Below are 16895 nucleotides of genomic sequence, written 5' to 3'. Positions count from 1 at the left end.
GACGCTCGCTGGTCTGGAGAGAACTGCAAATGTGACGCATTCTCGGCGCAAACTGCGCTTATGAGCTGAAGGAACTGTGAAGGGGCTGGCGCTTTCGATGACGTCATTAATGGTTCTCGAGCCAGAACAGTTGCGCGTTTGCGCCGAGTATGAATCAGCCTTAATACACAAATAATTTGTAAAAAATTATGTCAAATAAAGATAATAAAGAGAGGGATAAATCATTAGTAAGTAACAAAATTTTTAATTTTTTAAATTTTTTTTAAGTAAAACTTCTTTTTAAAACTAGCATCCATCTTTGGCCATGCTAGAGGCATGTCTTTTTGGGCTAAAATGTCCATATGTCAGGCAGCCCAGCACTATGCTTCTGTCTGAAATATATTCACTGCTATATCGTGAATTGCCATGAAAACTAGTACAGATATTCAGGGTCAACAGATGAGGGTTCCCTCTGATTTTGCTGATCGACTCTAAAATCTAAAATATGTTTCGTTCCAACTTTTTGCATGTTGAAATGCAAAACTAAGACAGCAAAAATGTTCAATATTATGCATGTGAGCATGCAGATTGTAGAATTTAGCTCAAGGTAACACGTGCACAATGATTCTCTACACATCTTGAATGTGCACATAAATAAGAGAGATCAATAATCCTAGAGCTCTTCCATTTGTTTTTCACTGTAAGGGATTAAGAGGTCACAAATAGGATTGCTGGAACTTGTATTTACCAGTTAACGGCTGGTTTCTCCAGCCACTACAGACCCATACCATCTTTTCTCTGCTAAACTCTTTGTGAAACGAAAAGACACCACAGCTGACAGGCCAAATACAAAAGACCTGTTGAACAGACAAAGTGAAAGAGGCAGATAAGGAGATAAGCATGACAAGTGGACAATAACAACTAAAGGGCTGCACCACACTAGGAGAAAAAAAAGCTTTCTCTTTCACACACACACACACACACACACACACACACACACACACACACACACACACACACACACACACACACACAAAGAGACCAATGGACAAGCTAATGCAGTCCCAATAATATGCTCAATGTGCCAATCATCATAGCCTGAGATATGTGGACTGACATAAACATAATCCGTTTCTATTGCAAATCCACACACATAAACCCAAGACTAGCAAATTCCTGACCACTCCCTTACATTGGGACTTTACTGACCAAACTGCTGGCTTTCAATTAGCCAGCCACAACTATGTGCCTCGCCTCCCTCCACCCTCTTCCGCTACTTTCCCTCTTGCTTACCCTCTTCCTCTCCCACACTCAGAGAAGGGCTGCACTTAAGGATGGAGGGAACAGTTGAGAGTACAACAAGGAGTAATTAATGAGGAGAGGGGGAAAAAAATATTAATGGCTGAGGGTGGGTTAGAGTACAAGATACAATGAAAAATGAGAACAGATGTACAACAAGAGTGTAGAGACAGGGCAAAGAATATTGGAGAAAGGGGAATGATAGATGGGATAAAAGTAAGCAGTGAGTGGATTGATGGGGCACTGAGGAAGAGATTAACATTACTATGAACACATACATGTCACAAAACAGTATACACTCAGTGACACACAAAATACACCATTATTCTCCTGCACAGACAAATAAACCTGAAAAATGCAACATATCCACACACGTACAATAATTAATACAACTGTGGAGTCAGATCCGGATCTCTCCAAAGTCAAGCCCCTCAAAAACAATGGTCCCAATTCACCAAACAATGTCCCTACAGTGTCTCAGACTCCAGCTGCTGCTGGGAAGTCAGGGTACAGCTACAGTAAAGGGGACTGGTTTGGTACTGGTAATTGAAGTTAGAAAGGATGGGGAGAGAAACGGAAATAAGTGGAGTGTTTGCAATCATGTATTTAGACTGAGAAGCTGGCTACAAAGCAGCCCAGGCCTGATCAATGCCAGGACACACTTAAATCATACATACACACACACACAGGGCCCTTTAAGGCAAAATGCCGTGCTGTACTCTGCTCTAGGTGTCAGCATGCTGATGTCATCATTGAGGTGATTTGTTACAGAGTTTCAGCAGTAAATCCGCTTGCTCTTACAGCCCGAACTCTCGCTCCTCCCGTAAGCCTATGCATCCAATTATCCGCTGACAAAAGAGACTGTTTCAGCCTGTTTGCAAGGAAAACTACTGTTATGTGCATATCTGTGAGTCCTTGTCCACATGTGCTTGTGAGGCCGTGTCCAAGTGACTTTGCAGCCAGCTGTTCTCACACAAAGGCAGTGTGTTTCACTGCAGCTGGGTCCCAGATCACACTGGGCGGAGTCAATGCAGAGTGCTAAAGAGAGGAACAACGTGCATGTCTCTGTGTCCTAAATCAAGTTTTATGTACACGCAAGAGGTTAAAAAATATGCATGTGTGTGCATCAAATTGCGTGCAAGTCAATCAGTGCATATTTCTTCCATGTGTGTACTTTGCACTTGCAAGTGCATTTGTTTAGATGGAAGCTGGGCCTGAGGAGAGAAATAGTTTAGTGTATCTCAGGCTATAAAACAAATTTGTTTAGAGCTACGAGAGAGCACAGGGAGCTTAGAGTCTGCCAAACTGTGATCACTCTGACAATTTATAGGCACACTAAAGCTTGATTGCTCTTATTTGCTGTGCACATTCAACCCAGCTCTCTATTATCATGTAGTAGCTGGCTTGGAGCTGGAAGAAGGGTGCAAGCAAACCAGACTTCAGAATCATCTGAAGGCAACGTAAAGATGATATTAACAACAAGTTTGTGGGCACCTGTGCATATGTTAGTATAGATGCTGCATAACTGTGTGTGGTCTCCCAGCATCTAACAGCTCAGCAGAGTATAGATTTATGAAACGCAGCATAGAGGTTCCAGACCACAAGCATAAATATCTGTGTGCTGGAAAAAAACTGAACCTATGAGATCCTGCTTATCTTCCTTTTCACGTCTCAGAGCACCAGAGAGTAGAAAACACAAAACACTAGAAAACGCTCAAACATAATAAACAGGACCATAAATCCTCTCTGATTTCAAAGGCTGAATGCCATGAAGCAGCATAAAAATACATGTTCATTATCCAACATTTAAACAGACGATAAAAGGCTGTTAAAAGCAGCACATCTGAATCCCTGATCACTTTTTTGCTAGAATGGTAATGGTATTAATTATATTCTTGTGGAGTTCTGGCAAAGCTCTGTGTGTTTCAAAGCTGGTAAATGAAGAAAACTGAACCACAACCTAAGATAAAAGGGGGCAACAGAGCAGGTGAGAAAGTTGTCATAAAGCAGCTTCTTTTTCCAATCAAACAGTAACAAAGAAAACCTAATGAGAGTAAAATGGTGCACCAGGCTGTCTAGGGGCTGCAAGAGGGAATTGATGAATTAACAAACACATTCACACAGCAATACTGTAACCGCTTCAGTGCACTTTACTGGCACAGTAAGTGTTGTGCACTGCAGGTTGGAACGCAGCCACTGTCTATTATACAAGCTGATACTTTATCATTTACTGATTAGCTTTCAATGTGAGCCAGAAGCCAATACACAGAAGGGAAAGACAAGTTTAGGAAAAGAATGGTCATGAAGCAGGTCTAAGCCCTTGATCAAAGACCACTGTGATCTCGCTCAATGAGAACACCATGTAAGTGCATCCCTAAGTGGGACATAAAATAAAAGGGATTTAATCACATTAAAAGATGCACATGAGGAAAAAAGAAACCAATGTGACACTGTAATCTGCACTGTGCAAGATTTTTTCACGCATTGCTGCAGCCTGTTCTTTCTCTAACACATTACTGTTTGTAGAGAGGTGTTAGCCTGATTTATGGTCGTCTACAGAGAGGAGACCCTCCCGGAGACACTCTCCGTCGCTTGCGTGCGTCGGCCAAAATTCCTATCTATCCGTTGAGGCGACGGAGACTCACGGAGACCGCAAGGGTTGTGATTGGTTGGCTAACAACATCATTTCCGGAATCACTTTTCTGGTTTAGCTCCTTCCTCTCAGAACAACAACACCGCCATTTTTGAAAGAGTTTACTGTGTACCGGTCAACATTCGTTCAAAATTATTTGCATTTCAATTTCAACAAGCTCCAACTCCAACAACAGTCTTTCTCTCTCGGTCGCCATTGTTCACTGTGAGGAGTGGAACGGAGCCGGAAGGTGAACAATCAATCAACCACTTTCACGATAGACGTCGCGAGATTGGGTCGTCTAATGTACCGCCGCCTTCTGATCGGGAGGTGAATTTCCTTGCGTATCCGACATGCCGACGGAGAACTTCGCAAAGGTTTAGTGACCATGGAGTCGGATTGACGGATAGCGACGGAGAAGCATACCGAGTCCTTTAGCCCGTGAACGGAAGACGGCTGTGTCACTTAGCCCCTCTGCCAGCCAGTAACGATTTGAGGGTTTGGAATGAGTGTGTGGGACAACGCTTTATTCTGAAAAACCTCATTTTACTTTCCCAAGAAACTGAGTGTCAGTCATGGGGTAACATGGCACTGAAAGGATCGGATAATTGGCTAAATTACAATAAGACTGAGTTATTAAGTTCATGTATACACCTTAATCTGACATGAAATTGTATCGGATCGGGTTACTCGCGATCGGATTAAGACCCCTGAAAGTCAAATTAAACGTTTTTGCAGACGGTGAAGCACGTGGTGAATTAGACTTTGCGTTCTGCGCATGCTCCAGATGTTTTCCCGGGGTCGTGACCCGGAAGTCGGAAGAGACGATATTACTGTTGTTGTTGCCGTCAGAAAGAAACAAACAACGCGATGGAGAATGCTCCGTTGTGCATCGTGTTTGTGCAACAAGCAGCTCATCACAGACGAAATGTAGAGGGACGTAGCTTCATCTTGCTCTTCATTCGCCATTTTCTCGAATGCCTGAGTTTGATTCGATTCATTCACTGCCATATATCCAAGGATAATTACCCTTGCTCAACTCATTCTTATTGTAATTTAGCCAGTTATCCAATCCTTTCAGTGCCATGTAACCCCACTTAGTGTGTGCTCAAGTGTCACGATGACTGACAGCTCTCAGTATGAAAGATTATATCAGACCTTTCCTCTTCCATGTTTGCCAAACATGGAAGAGGAAAGGAGAAGAGTAGGACACAGAGACAGGATGGGAGTTGTCATGTGTCCTAATTTGTCCTGGCTAAAATTTTAGTAGTTTTGCTCACATCATTGTTTTGAGTCAACAACAGTATCACATGACTGTGTGTTTGAAGGAAGTCCCCCGATCTTCCCAGTGCAACTTGCAAGTGGCAGGTAAACAAATGAATCAACAGACTAATCCGGGTGCTGCTGGCATAAGTATGAACAACTGAAAAACAGAAAGATTCTATAAAGCAAAAACAGACTGATATTGTTTTTGAGGAGAAATGTTCCAGTCATAAAATGCATGAGAGGGTGTAACGTAATTGTTTGTTGCTGTACAGGGAGAATGGGGGACAAATGGCATATGAGGAGCTACTAAACCAGAAAGGAAGAGTTTAAAAGGTCAAAAGGTCACAGAGCCACCCTGCTGGGTTCCGTCCCATGAAGCTCCTTTACGTCCTCAGTGATGGTAAAGGGTGACTACTTATTTGACTGCAACCACCCAATCCAAACACTTAGTAGGCAACACACACAGCTGCACATTTCAATAGCTCTCATTAGTTCACTTTTGCAAATCAATGCACCAAAACCCCCCCAACTCATTTGCTGACCACTCTCAGTTGACAAACGCACACAGACTGTTTGTCTCAATAATCCCAGGCTTTCCTCCTCTGAACAAGGATGGGGAAATCTAAGATAATTAGCTCAGCCAGCCTAACTAGCATTTAATCCTGCCAAAAAATCCCCTCAGTCTTGTTTTTCACCTCTGCCTTCTTTGCTTTACCACTGACACACATGGAGATACGGAGTTAGGTCCAAAGAGTGTTGCATTAGCACTATATAAACGCAAATAATCTTAGAAATCAATTATTTCTATGGCCTACAATTCCTATAAAAATATGTTTTTCAGATGGATTGTTAAACAGGCATAAGAGAGCTACAACCATGTGTTGTTTTCATTTAATTTGAAATTATGTTGAATTGGGCCATAACCAGATCTTGCAATCCATGTGAATGGAGTTGTTTTCTCTGTTATATGTGCAGGAGTGGTCCCTCTGAGCCCCTTGTCTAGTCAAGGGTTCTGTTGAGACTGCTTTTGACATTCTTCATTATTTATCACTGTTGCTTTATTCAAACTGGGCTGCATGTGACAATGTATCTACACGTGAGAATTGTTGTAGTGGAGGTGAGGTTTTCCTTTTTCTCACAATGACTTAAAACAGTGAAGGACAAAGATAAAGACACAAGCTCTAAAAGGCAGAATATACTCGATGGCGATGCTTTGTGTGTGTGCGTGTATATCCATGTCCTTGAACTACTATCGACCAGCGAGAGCTCTGAAGTGAATGCTGTTCATTATAATATTCATGAAGCTGCAGGATTTTTGAGCCGAGTTAGATCAAAACCAGATTCATTAAACTGACCCTCAGTCAGTTCAGTACCCTGTGGTATCATGAAAAAGCACATGAATAACACGTCAAGTCGTTTTTTGTGTTACCACAATGAAATCTTTGCTTTTAGCATGTCGTTTTGGGCTATGTGGTCATTAGTGACCAGGAATAAACAACACCCTAACCCTGACCATAACTTACCCATAGCCTTAGCCTGCTTACTATCATAATAATCAGCAAACCATGTGACCTTACTGTTTTCCAGGATTACTCCCTTCGTCACTTAAATTGGATTAAACGACTTACTTAAATGTACAGACATGACAGAGGTACTGATCTTAAAGTGGAATGCTATTTACATGCCATCCCAGGATATCACACTATTCCTGGACTTTGCCCTAAGGACGAAATCTCCAAGAAAAAAGGAACAGATGAGACTCTACGTGGACATATTTAAATCAGGGGTTAAATAAAGCTTTAATGCCAATGATAGCCACAAACAGGTCACAAATCAAAAGAAAAACCTGAACCATAGGCACCTACAGTGAGATGGCTCTGTTATGATGTGGGAGACATTCTCCTGGTAGAATTGGGGTCCCTGAGTCTCATTAGAGGGAACACAAAGGGAATACAAACAAACTTCATCCTGAGAGTAAGCTTGATAAGAGTGGTCCAGTGAGAGTGTACTGCTGTGAGGAAGAACTGTTGCAGTGGAGTAGTCTGTTTGGTTTAACTCTATGTCACATATCAAAGTAACATCAAAACTGTCTGGATACAAAACATTTCCAGCAGAACATTGCACTGGAATGAGACGGCCAGAGTTTTTTCACTTAAGAATTAAAGCTAAAGCACAAAGAGGCTAAACCCCAACCCTAATAAGAACTTTAAAATGTTCACTCGTCTGAATCTTGTACACATACCTGTTACATAGTTTTAGAATTTGGCAGACGCTTTTATCCAAAGCGATATAGGACAAGTACCAACTGCTAAAGAGTATGCAATCACAGGTTAGCAAAAGTAGTGGTTTTTTTTTCACTGTATTGATTAATGACAGACATATTAATGTGGTGGGAGACACGTGAAAGGGGATATCAACTCTGTCCCCGAGTCTACCACTTGGCTTCCACCCTCCGGCCACTTTAAAGCACTTACAGTCAGCTCCGGTTACTAATGGTCTACATTTACCCTGGGAGCCATCCCCTTTGCATGTGTTTACACAAATGTGTGCCAGTTCAGTGATGGAAAGTGAGAAAATTAGTCAGGAAGGCAAGGTGGCAGATAACAGCAACTGAGATTGAAAAGCAAGAAGAACAATAGATTGACTCCAATTAATCGCAGCGAGTGAAGGCTGAGTTATACTTCTTTTAACTGCCCTTGCGCTTGCGTCTTGCGCTTGTGTTAATGGCTCGAGACGTTTATGCTTCATTTAGCTTTGCGGGCGCTTGCGTGTGCTGCGTGGCGATTCACCGCCAGGACAGTAGGTGGAGCAGCGGGTTTTTTCAATGACAAGCCTACTACGATGAAAGGAAATTCACCGCCAGGACCTCTTCGGCAAGTCTCTCTTCGAGTGGATTCATCATTGACATAATATATTATATATACTATGTCTATGGAATTTATGCTTCTTCTTCTTCTTCTTCTTCGCTTTCTACCTTGGCGTTTGAAAACAGCGGTCTTTTATTAGGGGATGAAACCGGAAGATGAACACGCCGCCGGATGTGGTGTAGATAGTGGCTTGTGCTCGCGTCCAGAGTGGCTACTCTATAGCTCTGCTCGCGTCTTCCGTGAAGTTTAGAAAATTGAGGTGACACACGCAAGCACGCAAGGGGGGGCTTGCAACCGCGCAAGGGCTTGCGTTGCGTCTTGCGTTGCGTCTTGCGTTACCGACCATAAACCAGGCTTTAGTGTTTCTTCTCATCGTTGCCCTCCAGCACATCCTTAAAAGATTGGTGGTGGGAGGGTATCCATATTTAGATACACACACATCTGCTCATTCATTTACTCACCCATTTATCTATATTGCATGTACAGACAGTTTTATATACTACTTATTAGGCTACAACAGAGCAATTTATATTTTCTATGTGCTTACATGAGAATGTTGTGTAAGTCAGCAGACATGGGCAGAGCTGGTCTCTGCCTCCAAGGCCTTATATAGTCCAAAGGAAATCCCACTTGTCTGTCTGTCCCAAGTGGGAATTAGTAAACAGTAATCTACACAGCTTAAGTATGCCAGTCAAACAGCCTACATTTGGACAATTTACACAGGCAATCTTGGAAAATAGTAATCAATAAAATACTGGATAGTTATTTAATGGTTATTTCATATGGCGGTGGTAGTGATGGCAGTTCTTTCCTTTATAAACTCAGCCGTGTCAAAAAGCATCTATTTTGTTCTCTCTCTTTTTATGTATGCATGTGAGGGGTTCACTCTAGAGCTGTCTCAAATATCTACAAATGGAGATGGGGTGCAGGATTGTGCAGATGCATCAACAACAATATTATAACTGTTTATTCTTTTGAATATCTGGCACTCAATGGTCCTGGGTCACATTGAGTAATATAGATCATTCACTATATCCTGACATGGACTTTTTCTAATAAGCTTACAGCACATTTATATTTGTATCGTGGATTCTCACGGCTGAGGGCTTGATGCATTTGGGTCAGTGCAAGCTCACATTCTTATCAAAAGTTGGACCCTAAAAATAACCCAGAAATTTTTAAAAAAGTGGGCCAGTGGAGTAAATATTATCATCGTCCTTGGACATTCACATTTTAATCACATTCATTTGCCTGGCCACGGGCCCAGTCAGTCTAATAATAACAGAAATGGCCTATACTGGTCAAATTTTTCCACTGTGGTACAACTCCAGAGCAAAAGTCCAACAGTCACTCAGACTACCAGAGCCTCTATGCATATACTCAATATGCATAGAGGATCAGAAACACATGGACACATAGATAAGCAAATGGAAAAAGATGCTATATTTCATTGTCAACAAATGCCAAAAGTGCAAGATCTAAAAATTTTTAATTGAGAAAATTCACATGTTATCTTAAGAGGCTGGCAGTAGCTATGTTTACATGCACAGTAATATGCTGATGCAAACCGCCATAAAACCTAAAACTGAAAAAATGTGGCTTATTTTCATAGATCAGGTTGCTTTTTTCTGTCACAAGGTTGCAGTTGTAAGAGCAGGGGTGGTTGTCTCTCAAGTCAAAAGGCTGTCGGTTTGATCCATTCATGGTATTCATGGAAAATAAGCGTCCAATGTTTTCCACAATTGTAAGCTGCTTTGGATAAAGGTATCTGCCAAATAAATTGAATGTGAAATATGTTAATGCAGTATAGAAGAACGTTTAATGTTAAAAAGTGTGTAGTGTTTGAAGATAATATTTGTAATATTTGTTTCTGTCTGAATTTGTTGCAGAATATGGAAGCTGCGGTAAAAAGAAGACACGCTTTTGGGGTGAGAAAGAAAGCCAAGTAAATTTAAGCTCTGCCTTTTGAATGATGTGATTTAATGAAGGCTTCTGATGGGGACAAATATTGAATAAGAACCTGAAATGTGTTGAAATGATGGGAATTGCTAAAAGTGGCACGCTATGATCTTGAAGTTATGTTTTTTGTTGTTAAAAAAAAAATCTGCGTCTAGTAATGTAGCGATGAACTGGTGCTCTAATAAAGAAAGTGATGAAGAAAGAAAAGGACTCCGGTTGCAACAGCAAATTTGCACAAGGGAAGAACAAACAAGCAAATTTGAAATCTAAATGATTGTCCCAGTTTATTTCTAATTTATTTTGCATTTATATCTTAAAGTGAAGGGGAATGAGTGAAAAAGGGATGCGATAATCTAGAACTGAAACGGGTGTTTGACAAGGTCTAAAGTAGGCGCTTACTTCCATCACCAATGAAAGAGAGAGGCAATCATTTGCACATCAGTGAATATGTGCACATGGGGCATTTTTTTACATTTTCTTGTTAAGCTAATCCTTGTTTCTGCATGAGTAAGCATTAAACTGTTTATCTAACATTATTACTGATTCTATATGACCATGTTTCATCTGAGGGCCATGGGAGCAGAATGAATTCTTAATCACAACATGAATCATTCCCAAATCTAGTGTGTATATGTGTACACGATTTGTGGTTTCTCTCATATCAGCAGCACAAGAGCCATTCCATTAAACAAACATAACCTAATCATGGATTGGCAGCATAGAGGGAGAGAGGAATAGGGGAAAACGTACATACACATACACATACACATAAACACACACAACAAGAAGCAGGTATTAGACAGGCTGACAGGCAGCGTTGTAGAAATGGCAAACAGCTCAGCATCTGCTTCCTCAGACAGACATGATAGATGGCCGTGGTTGGGTATGAGTGTGATCCTCTGCCAGCAGCTCTGCATTAGCTGCTTGTCAGATGATGTGTCTGTGGGACTGAGCTCTTTCCACCATCAATCACTTTAAAAATCTTATCCTGCATCGTCAGGTCAGCACCGCTCTCTAATTGTCTGTCTTTTTGTTTATCTGCCGTTTGTCCATCACTCCTGCCCTCATCTGCTGAATCCAAACCACCAAGCTGCCGTAGCAAAACTATGCATGCAGTTCCCTGCTATTCTTACAATAACAGACTTCATAAAGCCTGCATCCTTTTTCCCCACTTTTGCATCTTGCTTTCTTCTGTCATTTGAGGTGGTATTGTCCTAACAAGAGAGCATGCCACAATACTTGCTTCATAAATGAGAAATAAAAATAGCTGAGAACATTTCTAAAAGGGCACTGACATGTTAAGCCAAGGCAATTTTGATGTTGCTTTGTTGAGTGTGAATATGAGTCATGAAGCCAGAATGGGAAAGCTAAGGAGGACAACTATGAGAACATATGAAACTCCATGAGAGAGGAAGAGCGCGTTTGAATAAGTTTGAGTAAAAAGATCTATAATTGGGTGGGAGGCAAGGCAATATTGAGGTGGAGAAGGGTATAAGTGTCTCATTTTTCATAGTATTTCTTAGACAACTGGCTCAAGGAGAAGGTCACATACACACGCACACAAATTCCTCCTCCGCAGCTGCTGTCATGCCATGCAGAACTTCTAGTAATGGGCTGCAGCTCCCCCTGTGTTTCTCTGGCTGAGGAGGTACTACCTATCTCAGTTTCAGCAGCTATCTCCTGGGGAAATGCAATGGACAGTATCAGCAGAGAAAACATAATGACCTCTACTGCAGGCACACAGCAGTACAGAGATGGCCCATAGCACACAGCGAGTAAAAGAATGTGACTGCAGATGTGAACAGTGAATGAAAGCTGTGGAGGGAAAACAAGGGAAGAAGACAGACAAATGCTAACAGAGGAGACACTGGAGATATGCATCTCAGCAGGAGAGAGACAGAACGCCAGGTTAAGGATTGACTGCAGAGCTCCACTGCAGTAAGTGGTTATTGATTGTAAGTCGAGGGCCAAAGAATTCCATGGCAAGTGAAATGACAAAGGATCCTGCTCACTTTTGTTCCTCCTTATATGATTGCAAATGCAACAAAAAGTGGAAGCAGAAATTAACTTAACAGCAAACAGAGTCAGTTTAATTGCTGCATACAAAAATAAGATGTGAACGGTGCAGCAAATAAGGACATTCAAATCTTTATAAAAAAAAACACTAAGGAGGAGCTCTGGCACATCAGTGACCTTTTCAGTTCTAATAATCATAGATGGCAGTGGCTGTAGCTGTAGTAAGGACAAAATAAACACACACACACACATACTGCTTTGTGGTACCCATGCACTGCAAGCACACAGAAACAGGCTGTACTATATGGAAGAATCACATCTGTCTTGCTCTTTCAATATCTGACTGATGCAAATGACCTTTGAAATCAACAAGACGAGACTAAAATCTGAACTCTTGCTCTCAAATGCGGATGCACACACTCACACAACAGGAATTGGCTGTTCGTTATGTTTAGTGGAGACAACCAGGAGACAGTTGAATCCAGCAGTTTGTTTCATCTGGGAATAAACACAAAGTCCGTCATGATAGAAGAGTTGATCAGCGGTACCAGACTGATGGCCTGCCACAAGCTCAGGCACTGGACTCTTCTTAAAGGCAAAGCTTTTCATGGCTCTTCTGAGTACTATTTCTGTGGTTTTAAGTGGAAAACATGGTGAACTGCTTCCGGAAACAAAAATATCATAACACCACGGACATGTCTCCACAAGGAGAATCCAAATATACTTGCCTCCGATCCATTTAATTATATTAAAGGGACACTATGTAATAAATTAAGTCATTTATTAGCTCAAATCAACATATTCATTCATAAGTTAGTCCTCATTGGTGTAAAATGATCTCTGTCAAAAATCTCACTTATCCTCCTGAGTGAAGAATAACTTGTCTGTATCTACATAGAGCAGGTAAGCTCTATGGAGGCTGCCATGTCCTTCCGGTCTATGAAAAATGACGAAGTGCCGAGAGGGACATAAAGCACTTCGAATCGCGATTTCCCCACCAGGCCTACAAGCAGAAATGACGTCATTGTGACGTCATTTCCGCCAAATGGCTTACAGCCGCTAATGCTAAATAGATTTTATTCCTTGGCACATATGTCTTTGTGTTCATTAGCTTTCTTTTTGTAAGTGCATCATCTTCTTCTTTTTATTATTATTCCTATGCTCCCCCTGGATATCTTCTTTTTGGCGTTATGCTCACATTTGTAAACTGTTATTTTGTTGATTTACTAATAAAGTTTAAAAAAAAAAAAAAATGCTAAATAGTTTTTATCTCGTAAATGATCCCACTAATAATGCATTGATTGTTACCAAACTTCTGCCGTAGTACACATAGGCTCTTAACTCACAAAACGAGGCATTAGAAAGTTTGTAAGTTTACCGGGAGTTTATTTACCGCTGCTAATGCTTCTATTGCTAACGCAGGCTAATGCTAACGCTGCGTCGACGTCACTTCCGGTAAATCCCGGAATATGACTAATTGTATTGCTTGCACACCAAAGGAGATGTTATGTTATCTGACATGTTATCTGTCATCTGTATTCATAGTGTTGTTGTATGTGTGTTATGTAATCCTTTGTACTGTGTGTCTTGATTTCTTTTTGTTTGTATGGACCTTGAGTCTGAAGCTATAGCTTCTTGAATCTTGACACATTCCGCTTGCAGTAGTTCAAGAAGTTGCAGCGCACATTTGAAAACGTGAGGCGCTAGAGAGCAAATTCATTCGACTTTGCAAAATAAAATTGCACCACTAGATGGGGGAAGAAATTACATAGTGTCCCTTTAATGATATGAAAATGTGATGATATCCAAAATATTTACACATGTAAATGCATTTTCTACACACTAACTGTGCTTACACACTCTGTAAGTGTAGTTATTTCTGTGCTAAGGCATTTGGGCAAGAATTATCCACATGTTAAGGGAAACAATGACAAGGAGGTCTAAGTCATAACTGCAGGAAAATCCCACATATGTCTCATCTTCCTCCTCAAAGACACTGGTTGATGTTTATACAAAAATTTAGTGCTACTGGCTTCTCACATTTAGTCCACTGATTTTGCATTAGATGTTACAACAACTGAACAGATTATTATGCAAAGAAAATGTAATAATTTCACCTGCTACCTGTCCAACTTGTAATGAGTCAAACACAATTACTACATTTTGAGATATGTTGTAGCCAAACCCCCTTAAAAATGTGAAATTTATGATTATTAGTCAACGAGTATGATATCCTATCATACTCTAAGATACCTGTGTCAATTATCATTTTAGTGCGAATTTAGCTTTATTGTTCAGATGTCCTTTTACTTCGGGAATACATGATAACCATCAGTAAAAGTTTAAATGTACATGAAATCACATGTCGTCCAAATGAGTTGCAATTGAATCAAAAGCCTTATTCACTATCAACTGGTCCTATAGGTTCAACCACTAAGACTTGAAGATAAGTAAAGATATTTAGCCCCAGCTTTTGCTGGTGACATTGCGTCTTTCCAGCACAGTGTACATCATGTTATTAAAGCAGATATGATTCAATCAAATGAAGTCAGTCTGATGTCTCCAAAGCTGCTGCTCTCTGGCTTATCGTAGAATCGCGGAGCCTCGTGCGTTACGTGGCTGTGACGAATAAAGCCAAGGTGTGACGTGTAATACAAATGGTATTTTCAATCTCATTTCAAAGCAGAATCTTAACACAGAAATACAAACAATAAATCTTACCCTCAGATTCCTTGAGTTGTTCATCATTTCCAAGGAGGGACACTTCACTTCCCAACTCTCCAAAACTGGCAGCACGGGCGCGTTACGCAACCACTGGGTCCGGTTTGCGTCCCACACTCAACGTTAATAACCTTAACTGAGTTTTTCCCTCCCAGGCACCTCCATTTATAGGCAAAACGTGAGTATCCACTGGAAATACGACAATATATGTAGTCTCTTAACGTATGAAGTAGTATTGCCCCGTGCAGAAATCACAAGCCCCACTCCTGTTTGGAAAGGATGGCGGTCATGTGTTTGAACCCCTCTGTATGGTCTTCGTTAGCGGCATCGTCGCCTTCGTCGTCCGAGTTGCTTCAGTCCAGACTTACACTCTCACCGTCATCTCCACCACACTGAAGGATAAAGACTGACCGACTGATGGACCAACCGAGAGCCGTTTCTAAAGAGGCGGGTGTGTGTGTGTGCGCGCGTCCTTAATCTGTGTGTGGCTGCGCGCAAACAGAGGAGAGCGAAATGCCATCGAAGACAGCGTCTCCCATTGCGGTGTCTAGTGGGAACCTCCACGGGTCCTTTAGGAACATTATGACAGTTTAAGGAACAGCCAGTCTGCTAAAATAAGGCAAATGCTGAGAATGATCCTGTCATCAGTTCTGGTACACAGGCACACTTCAGTGTTTCCCATGACGAACCGGCAGGAAGGATTTGGCAGCTCCGAGTTTGGCAAAAGTTTTAAGCAGGCTGGAGTGTGCTATGTAAAATCTGCTGTGGCGCTATGTGCCTACAACGCCCACAGTGGAAAAGCACGTATGTCTCTTTTAAGCTATGACTCAACTTTATTCAAAAGGCATTGGTCAATATGCTATTTGTATTACTGCGCAGTACAGCCAAAGCTTCCATTTTTTGTCTCATATCCTGGCTCCAGTAATTTCATTATGGAGCTAGAACAATGTCAGGATATCATCCCTGAAGACAGACATTGGCAACAGTAAGTAGGCTGCACTGAGATACACAAGCACCATTTATTTTGCTCAAATTTATATGGAATTTAGCATAAGTACCTATGCTGTGTCACTCTCCGAAACACCATTACATTTCCATCCCTATATTATGCACACTGTTCAGTATTACAGTCAGTACAGTTAAAATTCCTTACACAATATATATAATCATTGCGATATTATTTTGGTAATGCTAGCTGCTTCAATCATAACTGTAGTCAAGTGTGAATACACAAAAGGGAGAACATACAACAGAAAGCAACCTCCACCCGATATATATACTGGCAGAGCAACACAATCCCCATCAGTGGAACTGCATTTTTTCTTAGTAAGCCTTCCTCTGCTTATTGCAGGGCACATATAGGTGCACTGTTGTGTGCAGCTGAGCACATTCCCTTGTCGACTAGTGAAGTATGAGAATGATATTTGAACAGAAGGTAATGGAAAACACAATAGTCAGCTGAGCATTCAGCTCCAGGAAATCCACACTGAAAAACCCAAGGTGGAGCGTCAGAGATAGGCTGAAAAGGTACCTCTTCAAGGAACAAACATTAAGCATTGTTCTTATTTTTGTTTGCATCTAGTCCTAAATGTAAGCAGGGTGATGTGGCACAATCTCATTGTGTTATTATGTTATTTGCTGGTGAGTTGAGAAGTGGAATGCAGGCCAGAGATGCAGCAGATGAAGTGTAGGAGGATCAGGATGGTGGAGGAGAGAGTCTGTCTGTGGGCAGACTTGGCTAACAGCAATAGAGCCACAAAGTCCATCTTATTGGAGCAATGCTACATCAGTACATCAGGGTGGATGAATACAGCTCTTTATCTGCAGCTAATGACACCCACTATGTAAGCGAAGGACACTCTAACTGAAGCCATAAGTAGCTTCTATGTAGCTTATTGTAGCTTATTGACTTTGTTAGCTTCGACGTTAGCTGTAATGTTATATCCTCATTTATAAGTCGCTTTGGATAAAAGCGTCTGCCAAATGCATAAACATAAAAATAAGTATTAAATCCTAGAAAAGTATGTTAACAAAGTCGAATAATAATATCTGTATTCTAATTATCCCTCAGCCCTCTCCAACAAATCTCTCTCTCACAGTCTTGGCTCATCTCTGTGTGTACAACAAAAATAAGATAAGCATCGATAACTTAGGAT

General features: G+C 41.2%; 1 protein-coding gene across 5 annotated transcripts in view; it reads right to left on the bottom strand.

Annotated features, from left to right (window-relative positions):
• The window catches only part of rtkna (rhotekin a), a 58890-nt gene that overhangs the window by 15295 nt on the left and 26700 nt on the right, over window positions 1-16895 (bottom strand). The window contains exon 1 of one of the 5 annotated variants that reach the window (XM_075468725.1): window positions 14740-15385. The exons of the other annotated variants lie outside the window; for them this stretch is intronic. Within the exon in view, the coding sequence (XP_075324840.1) occupies window positions 14740-14766 (27 nt within the window). The 5' untranslated portion in view covers window positions 14767-15385. Of the gene's footprint in view, window positions 1-14739; window positions 15386-16895 lie in introns of those variants that run through there. 5 annotated transcript variants of the gene reach the window in all.

Source organism: Odontesthes bonariensis, chromosome 6 (assembly GCF_027942865.1).
Source record: "Odontesthes bonariensis isolate fOdoBon6 chromosome 6, fOdoBon6.hap1, whole genome shotgun sequence".
Taxonomy (NCBI): domain Eukaryota; kingdom Metazoa; phylum Chordata; class Actinopteri; order Atheriniformes; family Atherinopsidae; genus Odontesthes; species Odontesthes bonariensis.
The sequence above is the reverse complement of the archived record's forward strand: the minus strand, read 5'-3'. Positions and strand labels throughout refer to the sequence as shown.